The sequence below is a fragment of the Globicephala melas genome, chromosome 15 (assembly GCF_963455315.2).
Source record: "Globicephala melas chromosome 15, mGloMel1.2, whole genome shotgun sequence".
NCBI lineage: Eukaryota > Metazoa > Chordata > Mammalia > Artiodactyla > Delphinidae > Globicephala > Globicephala melas.
The window spans coordinates 71,660,811-71,676,868 of NC_083328.1; the positions used below are offsets into that span (position 1 = coordinate 71,660,811).

General features: G+C 47.6%; 1 protein-coding gene across 1 annotated transcript; it reads right to left on the minus strand.

Annotated features, from left to right (window-relative positions):
• Nucleotides 1-513: 513 nt before the first annotated feature.
• On the minus strand, nt 514-4,774 carry LOC132593508 (spleen trypsin inhibitor I-like). Its single transcript, XM_060285328.1, has 3 exons — nt 4,633-4,774; nt 1,150-1,342; nt 514-692 (listed from the first exon to the last, which is right to left on the minus strand). The coding sequence occupies exons 1-3, from the start codon at nt 4,772-4,774 to the stop codon at nt 659-661; spliced, it is 369 nt and encodes a 122-aa protein (XP_060141311.1). The 3' UTR covers nt 514-658.
• Between the last annotated feature and the right edge of the window lie 11,284 nt (nt 4,775-16,058).

The following is a 16,058-nucleotide window of genomic DNA, read 5'->3' on the forward strand; positions in this document are numbered from 1 at the left end:
TTCCTATACCTGGCAGGGCCCAGTGTGAGGACAGGAAAAGGGGAGGTGCCGGCTGCTCTGCAGAAGAGTGCGAAGGACCCGCATCTCCGTGGACCCTAGTGGTGAAGGTTCTTAGGGGCAAACCACAGAATCCACTCCAGTTAGTTTAATTTGAATTTATTGGAATATAAGCCAGACTGTTTGAAGCGACAGAAGGAAAATGTACAACATCACTGCGAGGGAAAGGGGCTTCTTTATTGAAAAGACCTCTGCCACCACTGATACTGAGAACTGGATGCCAGAATTTCCACCTTGGCCACCCGCAAGGAGAGCAGTGATGGTGGGGTGGGGGATGAAGGTGAGGATGCAGTGAGGATGTGGCTTGAGACAAGAATCCTGACATGAGGAATGTGCTCTTGCATTCACTCCTTCCTTCCTTAAATAATTATGGACCATCTCCTCTATGCCAGGACCTGTGCTAAGTGCTAGGGATAAAGGGAAGACTTGCTCTCATGGTGCTTAGAATCCACTGGATGAGACAGAACTAAGGCAAGTAGACCCATGTTGGGAGGAGAGAGGCAGGGTTCTGCTGAGGAGGGTGGGGTTGAGACGGACTCAGAGGAGATCACACTGTTTCAGAAGCAGCCACAGCCCAGCCCCGCGTGGCTCCTCCTTGACTTCAGGGTTTCGGGGTGGTACAGTTCGCAGGTCCTCTGCAAAAAGAAAGGAACTTGCTGATTGACATCTCTGAAGCCCCAGACCTGGACACCGCTGACCTTGAGAGATCCTAGACTTTCCCAGAAATATGCAACCACAGTCCACCCAGGACCACAATGACCAAGAAGAAGGAAGTTTTTCAAGCCTAGGTGGGGAGCTCAGGAGCACTGCAGACATGCTCTGTAGGGTGGCTGACTCAGTGCTCCCATCTGAGAAAAGGGGAGCATGTGAGGAAGCTCAGATTCTCATGACGGGGCTTCTAGGGGTGACCTTCTGCCAAGCTGGCCCGTGGAGGATGTGCTCAGTTGCGGTTTCACAGGACACTGAGCCACTTCTCCTGGGAGGCAGCGAGGAGGAAAGACACTGTGCAGGTGTGAATGGTGGGTGGCCCTCTGAGTTTCACCTGTTTTTCTCAGCCCTTCCCCTCCCACCCTGTCCTGCCCCCTTCCTTACCCGTGGGTCACCACAGGACCACCGCAGGTCTTCATGCAGTCCTGTGCTGTTGGGAAGTTGTTCTTCTTCCCTCGGCAGCCGCCGTATATAAACATGTCGCAGTGCCCGGACTTGGCGTTGTAGAAGTACCTGACCTTCCGGGCCCTGCAGGGACCCGTGTGATGAGGTTCCAGGCAGAAGGCAGGCTGAGAACCTTATGGGATGGGAGGGGCTCTGGGTCAGTTATGAGGACCGTCATCGCAGGTTGGTCTACAATGTCAACAACTGAATCCACCAGTGTGTCTTGCAATAGAGAATGTTAGGGTTATGGGGACGGGTCAAATTGAAAAGGCCATTTGACAACCTGCTTTCTGGGATATTATTATTAATGTTCCTAGGTGTGACATGATATGGTAAACATGCACAAATTGATATCTCCATCATGAAATATTTTAAGATTAATTGGTACGATGCCTTGGATTAGGTTCCAAAAACTCTACCAAAGAAGAATAAAAAACGGCAGACAAGGTAAAAAATATTCGTCATATGTCAGTAATTATTGGAGCTGGTACCTGGGTTTTATAAGACTATTCTCTGTATTACTTGTATGGTAAAGAGTTTCCACCATTAATAAAAAAGTGTGAAGGAATCAGGCTGTAATGGAGAAAGGCATGAAGAAAACATACCAGGGTGTTCTCTTTTGTTACGACACAGGGACTCCCTAAATTGAATATTGACGCTATATTGATACTGTGACTTATAATAAGCAATATATATATATATATACTTGTTCTTTGTAATATCCTGGCACAGAGTTCTTACAAACCTTGCTATTTCCTAAGTGCTGAAAGCAAAAAAAGTGTCTTTTGTTATGTGAACTAGGTGACTTTTGGGAAGACCCTAGTAACCCCAGAATGGGTTCTGGTTGCCAGGGGAAACCACTGCCTGACAGGAGGGTTGGAACTTTCATTCCTACCCTCTCCCTCGTGGCCTCCCATCCGCAGTTCAGCCCGCCACCCAACCTCAGGGATCGGAGAGGAGCTGGAGGTTGAACAGTCACCAATGGCTAATGATTTAATGCATCATGACTAGATAATGAAGCCCCCATAGAAACCTCAACAGAGGAAGAGATTCATGTTGTGAACATGCATCTGGCATCGACCCAGGGAACAACATAGGTACTCGTTCCATCATTGCTCACCTGGACCCCTGCAGCAGCCTGCTCCCTGGGCCTCTGTCTCTGCCCTTGGTCCCCTAGAGGCCACTCTCCGCACTGCAGCCACAGGGATCCTAACCCATTGCTCCCATGACCAGTCCCGCAGTGACTCCCTATCTCTCTCACAGTCAAATTCCGATTCTCATCCTACAAGGCTGGTCAGGACCTGTCCCCATGGCCTCTTTGGTCTCATCCCTTGCGCCCTCCTCCCCTCCCACCCACTCAGCTCCAGCCACCCTGGTAATTGCTGCCGCTGGTTCACAGCAGGCACGTTCTTTCTGCAGCCTCTGCTCCAACGCCCCCTTATCACAGAGGGTTTCGCTGATCAGTCTACGGAAAGAGCACAGCCTCTTTTATCCCCATCACTCTCTACCTTCAAAAACTCATAACCTAGCAGAGCATTTCCCCTTTTGCTATTGTCGGTCTCACTCTGAGAAGGCAAGGTATTTTTCCATATTCTGTCTACAGCTCTTTCCCCACACCAAAAACCAAGCCTGTAGGGACTTAATAAATATATGGCCAGGGAACGAATCTTCCATTTCATGCTCATGCCAAGCGCACAGTCATTGAATAGAATGGAGATAATGGAATTCCTGTTAGTGCAAAATCTCCTTGATGATGGGGCAGGTCTACGTGATTATCAATCTACCTCTCATTCCATATCCTGAGAGGGTAATAAAATGATAGTCAAAAGGGGACAAGGGAAAGGGCCTTGAGCCTTTACTAAGACTGTATCAGCCTTGGTCCCAGGAGCAGCTCACACAAGCGCTGTGTTTCTTGCTTTCCCTGCAGTTGCTCTGCTCAGTGGTCCCACGTCTTTCTGATTAATTTTAATCCTAGAGGAATAATCATTATTTGACACCTCAATATCTTTTCTTTCCCGAAGGAGGTATGTAGAGAAATTTTTTCAATTTAACACATCTTGGTGGAAAATGGACAAAATTGGCCATGAAATGTGTTTAAACTCTTTAAATTCATGAGTGGTAAGCTGTTCAAAAACCCATGTAACGTGGTTCCCGTTTTCAAGTGAGGAAACTGCAGAAGACTTGCCCCAGGACACATGGCATGTGGGTGATAGGGTCAGGACAAGATACTGTCATGTCACAACCTATTAGATAAACTACCTGATTCTGCCAGGAATTCTGAAAATACAGGTAACTGGTAAGAGTTTCTGGCTGCAGTGTCCAACTTTCATTATTCCCCTGTCCCAAGCCTCACTGGAGCCCCCAAATCACAGGGAAGACTGAGTCTGGTTTTTCCCTGACACCAAATAGGTGGCGTCTCTACCAACACCAAACAATTCCCTAAACACCCACTGGGCATCCCAGAAGGCAATTTACTTCTGACACTAAATCCATGGAGTTAGTGCAGATCCCGCAGGTTGAGGACTCAAGACTGTCCTCACTTCAAATGCGAGCCATGTGGTCCGGAGTCACTCATGCTTGTGACCGACTGACTGGCTAAGAATCGGAGGTTCCATGACCCCACCTCCATGTTCACTAACCAATAGAAGTGCAGACAGAACTCAGGAAAACCCTTTACTTACCGTTCCCAGGTTATTATAAAGGGTAAAGCGCAGGGACAGCGAAATGGAGGAGATGCACAGGGCAAAGGGGCAGAAGAGGTGTGCGGAGGCGCCCTGCCCTAGTGGAGTGCAACCCCTCACAGCACCTCCATGTGTTCACCACCCCGAAAGCTCTCTGATCCCCAACGTTTATGGATCTTTATTGAGGTGTCAATAATAGGCGTGTTGATTGAATCATCGGCCATTAGTGATTGATCTCCATCTCAATACCCTCCCCTCGCCCCAGAGATGCTGGAATGCGGGCTATTGAAAGTTGTAACCTCTAAACACATGACTGGGTTTTTTTGGAGACCAGCCCCATCCTACAGGTCTCTCCGTGGCCTTCCTTTTCTCACCTCATTACCAAAAATAACCCCAGTAAATTCCAGGAGTTTCTGGAGGTCTGTTCCAGGATCAGGGCAAGGATCAAATACTGATCTTCTTATTACACTACAGTGAAGTTCAGGGACATGGCAATGACCAGGAATTGAGAGTGTCAGAGATGGGATTCCTGATCTGGTAGAGGTAGGCGACATATACATTTTTTAATTTTAATTTTTTTTCCTATTGAGAGTCAGGAAATGTCCCTGGAGTTAAAACTTCCCAGGAGAAATCCAGAGAGGCTGTCAGCATCCACCCCACCCCTACTCCCCAACCCCTTCCACGGACTCCCCTCACTCCCCCCTCCCCCCAGCCTGTAGAGGAGAGGTGGGTCAGGACTTACCTTTGACCTGGTTGCTGGTTTCATCATCGGTGTGGTTGCTGGTTTCACCCCCCGGGATGCCGGTCACCAGGGTGCCCGGGATGCCGGCCACCAGGGTGCCCAGGAGGACGAGAAGGGCGATGGAGAGGCAGAGCCGGCTCATGATCGTGGCCTTGCAGGAGGGCTTCTGAGGAAAGCTGGGGGCTGACAGAGCTTTTCATATCCCAGCTGAGGGGTGGGACAGGCAGTGAGGAGGGGAGTGAGGAAAGGGTGGAGCTGGGCTGGGTCCTGTTTATTGTGTAATCTCCCCACCTAACCTGCTTCTGCCTGCTGGGGCCAAATGCCCAGTAACAGCGCTTCTCAGACTTGACTCTCCCTGTGGGTCTCGTGGAAACACAGATTGTGATTCCACAGGTGGAATTTTGTCCAATATGTTGACTCAGGGAGCGTCCCAGCACCTAGAGCAGTGCATGGCAGGTGATGAGTGAATGAGAGCAAATCAAAGGATGGATAAGTGAACAACAGTGTGTTAGCTCAGGTCCTCCTTTTCAACTCCTGCAGGTTTCATTACAGCTGGGAACTATGCGCTTCACCCTCACCCCTACCACTGCCTAACTCAGAAGACAGGTGTGACACAGGACACCTTCTGCAACCACTGCCACAGCTTCTCAGCTGGATGGACCCTTGCTGTTTACCTGGCACTGGCCCAGGCAGAAGCCCTCCTGAGGCAGCAACCCTGTTTTCTCAGTAGAAAAAGGAGTAAGGGGTGTGGGCAGAGGGGAAGCAGGGAGCTGAACACGTCTCCACAGCATGACCTCCCATTTCCCCTCGCCGGGTTTCGGAAACAGGAGAGCTGCCTGCCTGAGTGGACCTCAGGGGAGCTTGGAAGATCGCCCACAATAGCCTCCATCCTCCTGTCTCTCCCCCAGTGGTTTTGGAACCATAGGACCTCAGTTTGGGTACCAGCTCTGCCTTTTCCTAACTTTGTGCCCTGAAGACTTAAATCTCCCAGAGCCCTGTGTTTTCCAGTGTCACATGAGGTCAATGCTGCCAGCATCATGCGTTTCTGTGGAAGAAGTGGAGGCAATAGACATATTCTTCTCCCTGAGAAGTCAAAGTCCTTGTAATAATAATAATAATGTCATTACAGCAGATAAAACTTAGCTTCTTCTATGTGTCAGACATTATCCTAACTACTTGGCATATATTAACTCATCTAATCCTCAAAAATCTTAAAAGAGGTGGTGAAGAATTTTTGATATTTCCTCATGTTACAGAGGAGGAACCTGAAGTAACAGGAAAGAATTTGCCTAATGATATAGGGTGTAGAGAGAGTATCTGAACCCAGGGATCCGGCTTCAGAGTCTGTGCACCATGCACTCTACTGCTTTGTAAGTTGAAACTATAGTGCACGTGTGAGGGCTTACACACCCACAGTCTCTTCACTCACTCCCATATATTCACTCCCAGTTACAATCATGTAGCACCAATGCCCCCTCAACTCACTCATCCACACATACTCAAGCAATCTGCCACTAACACACACACACACACACACACACACACACACACATACACACCCTGTGCTCCACTTCCAGGGTCAAGGAGAAGGGAGCTGGCTCAATGCCCAGAAGCCCCAGGAGCAAGCCCAGCCAAGTGTCAAACGGGCACACAGCTGGGTGATGAGCTGCAGAGGGCGGGAGGGGCTGTCTTCCTCGCACAAAGTCACCCTTTCCACTGAGAAGGGCAGGAGCTCTCAATACCGAGCTGCCCCCGGACAGAAGGGCTTCAGGAGCGGGGTACTCACAAAACAAGCCACTGTGTGTGGAGGGTCTGCTCTCTCCTGAGACATTTCACATGTATGATTTCTTTTAGCCTCATGTCGACCCTACCACATCTGGGATTCTCATCCCATTTTGCCAGCGAGAAAGCAGAGGCTCGGAGAGGTGAAGCGACTTGCTCAGGACCCACAGCAAGCAGACGGCACAACTAGGATTCTAGCTCAGGAGGCCCTCTGGTCCTGCCCCTCTCCCTGCCTCAGTCTGTCCATCTGAAACCAGGGAACAGCAGAGACTCCCCCTAACAGCAGAGATTCCTCTTTTCTGCCCCCTCCTCTCTCATGTGTCTGTCTTTCTCTCCCAATATCCTCCTCCCTCTGGTCCAGGTTAGAGGCCCCCAGACCCAGGGACCCCCGAGGGGCCTGTCCTCCCTCCACCTCCCACCTCCCTGCTCATGAGTGACTGAGTCTCTAGTTTCAAGCCTTCCCGGCCCCTGGGGGCATCTTCAGAGAAATCGCAAGGCGGGAACATCACAGGGGTTGTATTCTGGATAAAGACCAGTGATCCTAGCACTGTGGGACCCCAGTCATATCTCTGCTTCTAATCCTCACTTTTTCCCTCTGAAAAATGAGAACCTTGGAATCCATGCTATCTAGGGCCCCTTTGTGAAATGGATGGAATGCACCCGGGGCAGGCAGAAGATGTTTATCTGTTTGTGATGCTGTGCCCTGTGAGAGGTACATTCATATCCAAGACATGGGTGGCCACTTTCTGGCTATGCGATATAACAGCACCTCACTCTTTGGAACCACATAGTCTTCCTCCTTAAAAGTGGTATCATGAATACTGTTTTTTTAAGGATTATTTTAAGGATTAAAAGGAAAAGCATAAACCAGAGGTTCAAATCTGGCTAGAATATAAGTATTGTTAGACAGTGCAATTTACAATTTGAAACATTTGCCAAGATTGAACAGTGTGGGATTTCTTTAAAAAGTAATTTCTAGTATTGTTGGGAAAAGTAAACGGTCTGGCTACACAGTCCTGCAATGTAACAAGAGCAGTGAGTCTCAAAATTGAGTGAGCATCAGGGTCACTTAGCCAGTTGTTCAAACACACGTTTGAGATCCACCCCAGAGTTTTGATCAGTAGGACAGGGGTGGGACCCAAGATCTGCATCTAACAGGTTTCCAGAGCTGCTGACAGTACTGCTCAAGGGATCACAGTTTGAAAACCATGAGCTAAGCTAAGTAGAGCTGCTCTCTTCTCACGAGGGGAGCGTTCTCTCCAGTTTCCATAATCCCCACCATTACTTATTGTCGCCCCAGCCCCACTCCAAATACCTCCATCCTCAACACTCAACTGATCTGGAATGAATTTAAAATTGTGACCTGTGGGGTGGGCTCACAGTAAGTGTTCAGTAAAAGGTAGCTTGTTCTTGTTTAAGAATCTTATGAAGTAAGTATTATTATTCTTATTTTACAGATGAAGAAACTGAAGTTCATCTAAGGGAAAGTGACCTGCTGGACGAAAAACAGCTGAAAATCACAAGGAAGAACTTGCAAAAAGTGTCATGTGGTCCCGCTAATTTCAATGGTATAAATACACAAACACATAAACAACACACAGGCAAATCTACCTGATATTAACATAGATGAGGCACCAAAGATTGTGGACACGACTTCATGAGAGTAAAATCATACTTATCAAGAAAGGGAAGAAGAAAAAGTTAAAATGGAAGGTTACATGAGTCAGCTGCAAACATGCCTACTCTAAGGTAACTGTAAACAAGTGACAGTGAAGGCCTGAGAAATTCCCAGGAGCAAACAGGGTGCCTTTCACCATACAATAGAGCTTTCTCCACCTGGACTGTTGAACCCATTCAAACTCCCTTCTCTCCATGGAAACTTCTCTCTCTCAGTATATGGGCTATTTTGTTGCTTTGTCACCTAGCGTCTCTTTGTCCTTTTCCTGATACAGTAGCCTGATTTTGCTTGAGGAATGACTCTTCCTCCACCCAGGACTGGTGGGATTGGGCCGCCTGTCAATCAAAGTGCCTGCCTTACCCCCAGACCAAGAGTGGCCAATCAGATGCTCTCCCTGGAATTTAACCTTGATCGATAAATGGCAAAAGACCTAAAAATGGTGGTTATTCAGAGGTGGCCTGGGAAGACGTTAGTTCTTCCTCGCTTACCATCCTTTCCAAGCTGGGACCTTTTAGCACTCCCCTCAGTCCGTGAGCTGAACTAAATCAGTTAGTGCTATGGGTGCCAACAGAAGAGTCCAAAAGGATCTCACTTAAGGGTACAATCAGAAAGGGAGAATGGATGCCCACTACATCCCCACACCGTTGTCACAAATTCCTTCTCTGCTCCCAATAGCCAGAGTCAGTTTCTATTGCTCATAACCAGCGAGATCTGCTGCCTTTACCAGGGTCACCACCAAGTTCCGCATTTTTCTATCCAGTGGCCTTTTCTCAGCCATCCTCCTCCTCTAACTCACAGGTAAGGCCCTCATGGCATAAATGCGAACAAAATTCTTTACCAAAATTGGTTTCCACTTGGTCTCAGCATAAAATAATGATGAAAAGCAGAGCTTCCTATGTGAAGAACTTTGAGTCTCTTCTGGTGAATCGTCGCGGCTTCTGAAGGCACAGCTTTTAAACCTCTTTCAAGGAAAAGCATAGGAGACAGAGAGTGTTGAGTTTGAATCCCAGCACCTGCCGGTATTGGTTATGTGACCTTGGAGAAGGGATGAAACCTCTGAGCTTCAGCTTGAATGACTTTGAAATGGAAGAAAAACCTATTAAGGTTGTTGTGGTGTTTAGAGCTGAAGATGTACGTGCAGGGCTTGGTACATAGTAGGTTGTCAATAGTGGTGATGGGTGTTTTAATTATTAATTCTACCTCTCTCAGTTACTTAGACATTCTCATCGACTCAGTGACTTTTACCAGCACATCAGGACAGGGAACTCACATTGCTACTTTCACTCTCTGAGGTACTAGTAATCCCCACCTTCTCTGAACCTCAGGTTCCTCCTATATAAATGGAAGGATGACTCCATCTCTGTGGATACCGTTCAAAGTTTATCTGCGCTCACAGATGTAAAGCACTAGCAAATTGATTAGGCCACACACCTAGTAAATTGGCAGAGCCAGAGTTTGAAGCCATGGAGTCTGATCAAAGGTTTCAGTCATCACATATTTTATCCCTAATAAACATTTCATGAACAAGTGAATGAATGAATCAATGTCTACTCAACTTCTTTGCCTATGTGTTCTCCAAGCACCATGGACTCAACATTGACCAAACTGAATTTATTGTCTTTCCTTCTAAAGACTTGCTTCCCCTACCTTCCCCCAGAAGGCTGAGTGTTGTCCTTCATTCTACCTTTTCCTCACCCCCCGTGAGCAATCTCATAGCAAAGCCTGTTGGTTGTACCTCCTCAGTTCTCAGCTGAAAGTTCACTTCAGAATAAGATGAAGACACCTGATCATAGAACTGCCCCACTTCCTTACAGCATCCATCCTGAGCAAAGCCAGCTTCCTGAAACTCTCCTGCAAATAACCTCAGGGAAACCCACATCCTGTAAGTCCTTCAACATCCTCTTAATGAGATGCCATATCATTCATTGTCCATTGCTGCAGTGAGTAATAAACCCAACTTGTTCAGTCCAAGAATACACAATGGGGAAAAGACAGTCTCTTAAGCAAATGATGTTGGGAAAGCTGAACAGCTACATGTAAATCGATTAAATTAGAACACACCCTCACACTGTATACAAAAATAACCTCAAAATGGATTAAAGACCTAAATATAAGACATGACACCATAAAACTAGAAGAGAACATAGGCAAAACATTCTTGGACATAAATCGTAGCAATATATTTATGGATCAGTCTCCCATGCCGAAAGAAATAAAAGCAAAAATAAATAAATGGAACCTCATCAGACTTAAAAGCTCTTGCCCAGCAAAGGAAACCATGGACAAAATAAAAATGCAACCTACCGAATGAGAGAAAATATTTGCAAAAAACGCGACCAGCAGGGGGTTAATATCCAAAGTATACAAACAACTCATGCAACTCAATACTGAAAAAACAAAAAATCCAATCAAAAAGTGGTCAGAAAACCTAAACAGACATTTCTCCAAAGAAGACGTGCAGATAGCCTCAGGCACCTGAAAAGATGTCAACATTGTTAATTATTGGAGTAATGGAAATCAAAACCACAGTGACGTATCACATCACAGTAGTCAAAATGGCTATCATTGAGAAGTCTACAAATAATAAATGCAGGAGAGAGTGTGGAAAAAGAGAAGCTTCGTACACTCTGGTGTGAATGTAAACTGGTGCAGCCCCCATGGAAAACAGTATGGAGGTTCCTTAAAAAAACTAAAAAGAGGCCTTCCCTGGTGGCACAGTGGTTAGGAATCTGCCTGTCAATGCAGGGGACACGGGTTCGAGCCCTGTTCTGGGAAGATCCCACATGCTGCAGAGCAACTAAGCCCGTGCGCCACAACTACTGAGCCTGCGCTCTAGACTCCGTGAGTCACAACTATTGAGCCCACATGCCACAACTACTGAAGCCCGTGCGCCTAGAGCCGTGCTCCACAGCAAGAGAAGCCACCGCCATGAGAAGCCCACGCACCGCAACGAAGAGTAACCCCCGCTCACCGCAACTAGAGAAAGCCCTTGCACAACAACGAAGACCCAACGCAGCCAAAAATGAATAAATAAAATAAATTAATTAAAAATAAATAAAAGAAATAATGCTAGGAAAAAAAAACTAAAAAGAGAACTACTATATGATCCAGCAATTCCTCTCCTGCGTATATATCTGCAGAAATGAAAACTTTAATTTGAAAATATACATGCACCTCAATGTTCATAGAAGCCCTGTTTACAATAACCAAGACACGTAAACAATGCAAGTGCCCATCAACAGAGGACTGGCTTAAGAAGTGTGGTGTGAAAATAGAAATGGACTCACAGGATTTCCCTAACCATCCAGTTTTTAAGACTCTGCGCTTCCAAGGCAGGGAACTTGTGTTCGATCCCTGGTCAGGGAACCAAGATCCCACGTGCTGCACGGTGTGGCCAAACAGAGAAACAAAACAAAACAACAAAAAACAAAAAAAGAAATGGACTCACCAACATAGAAAACAAACTTATGGTTACCAAAGTGGAAAGGAGGGGGAAGAATACAATTTGGGGAATATGACAAGCACAGAGCCTGACAAATGGCCAATGCCCACTAACCGTGAGCTTGATCTTCTTGAGCTGGAGTAGGAAGCCCCTCCCCGCACATGATGACAGGGAAGGGGGTTCCTTGAGCCCCAAGCTCCTTCCTTTCTCCTTCTGAGAATCCAGGAAAAATTCCTGCCCCAAAGTTTGACCTGGCCCAAGAAGTAAAGGACAAAAGCGTTCATGTTGGGGTGTCTGTCACCCAGTTTTTTGTGTATGGGGTGGCCATTAAGAGGTAGATGTCACCATAAGGGGTTGGCTTCCTATACCTGGCAGGGCCCAGTCTGAGGGCAGGGAATGGGGAGGTGCTCGCTGCTCTGCAGAAGAGTGAGAAGGACCAGCATCTCCATGGAACCTACTGGTTAAGGTTTTAGTTGCAAATAACAGAATCCACTGTAGTTGGTTTAATTATAATATGAATTGATTTAAACATAAGGCCAGACTGTTTGAAGACACAGACGTTCAACATCACTGTGGGGAAAGGGGCTTCTTTAGTGAAAAGACCACTCCCACCACCGATGCTGAGAACTGGATGCCACAAATTCTACATTTGCCAGCACGAGGAGAGCAGTGATGGTGGGTGGAGAATGAAGGTGAGGATGCAGTGAGGAAGAAAATTAGGACAAGAATCCTGGCTTCAAATCCCAGGCTCTACAGTCACTGCAGTCATGACGAGTTTTGCTCCTGTATAATTCCTTCACAATGGGTCCATAGGTTTTATAATACTATTCTCGGTACTTGGGGTGTTGTTGCAAGTTTACACCATTAAAAAAGAAAATGTGAAGGAATCATGCTGTCATGGAGAAAGGCGTGGAAGAAAAGACACCAGTGTGTTTACATTGATGAACTCATGAGGACTGGAAAAATGGACTATTGATGGAATATTGATATTGTGACTTATATAAAAATATTAATTTCGTCTTCATCCCATTTCTGACACAGAGCTCCTAAAACTGTTGGAATTTTCTAAGAGATGAGAGCAAAAAGGGACATTTTATCATGTGAGGGAGGTGACTTTTATAAAGCCCCAACCTAAGCCAGGAATGGGGATTGGTTGCCAGGGGAACAAGTGCCTCATTAGCGGGTGGGAATTTTCATTCCCACTTTCCCCCTTTCCCTGCCCCCACACCTCAGGGAGCGGAGAGGGGTTCGAGGTTGAATCAATCACAAATGGCTAAAGATTTAATGACTCACGATTTGTGATGAAGCCTCCATAGAAACCTCAACAGAGCAAGTCATACATGTTATTCAAGAGAACTGGGATCAACCCAGGAAACATAGGTACACACTCCATCATGGCTCACCTGGACCACTGCAGCAGCCTGCCCATGGCCTGTCTCTGCCCTTGACCCCTTGAGGCCACTCCCACACTGCAGCCACAGGGATTCTGTTATAACTTGAGTTCTATCCCGTTGGTCACATAACCAGTCCCTCAGTGACACCCCATCTCTCTCAGAGTCAAATTTTGATTCTTATAAAGTCCTACAAGGCTGGTCAGGACCTGCCCCCATGGCATCTCTGCCTCATCCCCTTCCACTCCCCTCCCCTTCACCCACTTATCTCCAGCCACCCTGGTCCTGATTGTGGCTCAAACACACCAGGCACGTTTTTCTGCAGCCTCTGCTCAACACCTCCTTATCACAGAGGGTTTCACTGACCCTCTACAGAAAGAGCACAGCCTCCCGTATCCCCATCACTCTCTTTCTTCGAAACGCTTAGCACGACCTGCCCTAATATTTTCCCCTTTCTTTATTGTCTCTCTCTCGTAGAAAGCAGATTATTTTACTATATTTTGTTTACAGCTGCTTCCCTACAACATGACCTACGCTTTTTAGGGACAAAAAGCATAAATATTTGATAAATATTTGTCAAGGGAATGAATCTCCCATTTCATACTCATGCCAAGTGCACCGTCATTGAAGAGACTGCATATAGTAAAATTCCTGTTAGTCTATTTGGTGATGGGGCATGTCTCTATAATTATGAGTCTACCTCTAACATTCTATATCCTGATAGGAAAATAAAATAATAGTCTGACGGGGGGCAAGGGGAAGGGCCTAGAGTTTTGACTAATACTGTTCCAACCTGGAGAAAACAGTCTTCCCCCCACGAGCAAACTCACGGAAGTACCACACTTCTTGCTCTCCCTGAAGCTGCCTCAGGAAGGGAAGAAGTTCAGCTGTCACTGAACTTTCTGATTAATTTAGTAATAGAGAAATGATCATTATTTGACCCATAAATTTCTTTGGGGGGCCTTGGTGAGGAAACGTAGGTAGACAAGTCTTCCAGACTAAGAAATTTTGGTGGAAAATGGCCATCATTGACCATGAAATGGGTAAATTCTTTATACTCATGATTGGCAATCCTTTCAAAGAAGTCATGTAACATGGTCATGTTCAGGTGAGGAAACTACAGATGACTGGTAAGGACTTCTGAGTGCACTGTCCCACATACACCCCACAGGTTGAGGGCTCAGTCCCTGAGGACGGCCCCCACTTCAAGTGCCAATCACAAGTCCTGGGGTCACCCATACATGCGGCCAACTGGCTATAAATTATGAATTCAGGGGTTCCATGACCCCACCTCCCATATTCAATAATTTATTAGAACCACTCACAGAACTCAGGAAAGCCCTTTACTTACTGTCCCCAGTTATTATAAAACTCCGGGACAGCCCTATGGAGGAGATGTGCAGGGCAAACAGGGAGAAGAGGTGTGCCGAGCCCCCATGCCCTCTCAGAACACCCCCTCCTCACAATCCCTTGATGTGTTCACCTCCCCTGAAGCCCTCTGAACCCAGTGTTTATGGATTTTAATTGAGAGCTTGAGGTAAGCAATTTTTTTTTTTTTTTTTTTTTTGCTGTACGCGGGCCTCTCGCTGTTGTGGCCTCTCCCGTTGCGGAGCACAGGCTCCGGACGCGCAGGCTCAGCGGCCATGGCTCACGGGCCCAGCCGCTCCATGGCATGTGGGATCTTCCCGGACCAGGGCACGAACCCGTGTGCCCTGCATCGGCAGGCGGACTCTCAACCACTGCGCCACCAGGGAAGCCCTGAGGTAAGCAATTTGATTGAATCATTGGCCATTGGTGACTGAACTCTACCTCAGTACACTCTCCTCTCCCCAGAGGGGCTGCGGGTTGAAGGTTCTAACCCTCTAATCACCAGGTGGGATCTTCCGGAGTCCAGTCCCATCCAGAAGCTATCTAGGGTCCCATCTTTGACTCATCTCATGACCTACGAAGACAGTAAATTCCAAGACTTTCAGGAGGCCTGGGCCATGAACTGGGACAAGAATCAAAGGTGAATCTTTTCTTTACATTGAAGTGAGGTTCAGGGACAGGCAGTGACCAGGAACAGAGAGTCTCAAAGATGGGGTCCCTGGTCTGGTACAGTTCGGTGGGTTCCTTTTTTTAAAAGCTGAAACATAATGATTCCTTAGGAGAGTCATGAAATGTCCCTAGAGTTACAACTGCCCAACTTCCCAGGAGAAATCCAGAGAGGCTGTCAGCACCCACCCCACCCTTGCTCCCCAGCCCCTCCCATGGACTCGCCTCATTCCCTCCCCACTCCCCCCAGCCTGTAGAGGAGACGTGAGCCGGGACTTACCCTGGGCCTGGTTGCTTGTTTCACCTTCCAGGGTGCCAGCCACCAGGGTGCCCAGGAGGACAAGAAGGGCTGCAGAGAGGCAGAGCCGGCTCATGCTCGTGGCCTTGCAGGAGGGCTTCTGAGGAAAGCTGGGGGCTGACAGAGCTTTTCCCACCCCAGCTGAGGGGTGGGAACAGGGGATAAGGAGGGGAGTGAAGAAGAGGAGGATCTGGGGTCAGAGCTGTTCATGTGCATCTCCCCATATAACCAGGCTTCCTGCCTCTGCCTGCTGGGGCCAAATGCCCAGTAACAGCGCTTCTCAAACTTGACTCTGCCTGTGGGTCTTGTGAAAACACAGATTGTGATTCCACAGGTGGAATTTGTCTGATTTGTTCCTCACAGAGCATCCCAGCACCTAGAGCAGTGCATGGCACATGATGGCCGGTCAGTGCGTGGATGAGAGCAAATCAAAGGACAGATAAGTGAACAGCAGTGTGTTAGCTCAGGTCCTCCTCTGCAGCCTCCTACAGCTGTCAATCACATCTGGGCAACCATGCCCTTCATCCGGACTTTCCTGATGGTGCAATGGTTAGGAATCCGCCTGCCAATGCAGGGGACACAGTTTCGATCCCTGGTCCGGGAAGATTCCTGATACCGTGAAGCAACTAAGCCCCTCCGCCACAGCTACTGAGCCTGCATGCCACAACTACTGAAGCTCGTGCACCTAGAGCCCGTGTTCCACAACAGGAGAAGCCACCGCAATGAGAAGCCCGTGCACCCCAACGAAGAGTAGCCCCCGCTCGCCACAACTAGGGAAAGCTTGTATGCAGCAACGAAGAC

Bases quoted from the DNA above. Each gene is read 5' to 3' on its own strand.
- LOC132593508 (XM_060285328.1), bottom strand. From the start codon at position 4,774: ATGAGCCGGCTCTGCCTCTCCATCGCCCTTCTCGTCCTCCTGGGCACC. The intron at 1,343-4,632 runs GTAAGTCCTGAC...CCATCCCATAAG, and splicing joins AACCAGCAACCAGGTCAAAG to GTTCTCAGCCTGCCTTCTGC. The intron at 693-1,149 runs GTAAGGAAGGGG...TTCTTTTTGCAG, and splicing joins GGTCCTGTGGTGACCCACGG to AGGACCTGCGAACTGTACCA.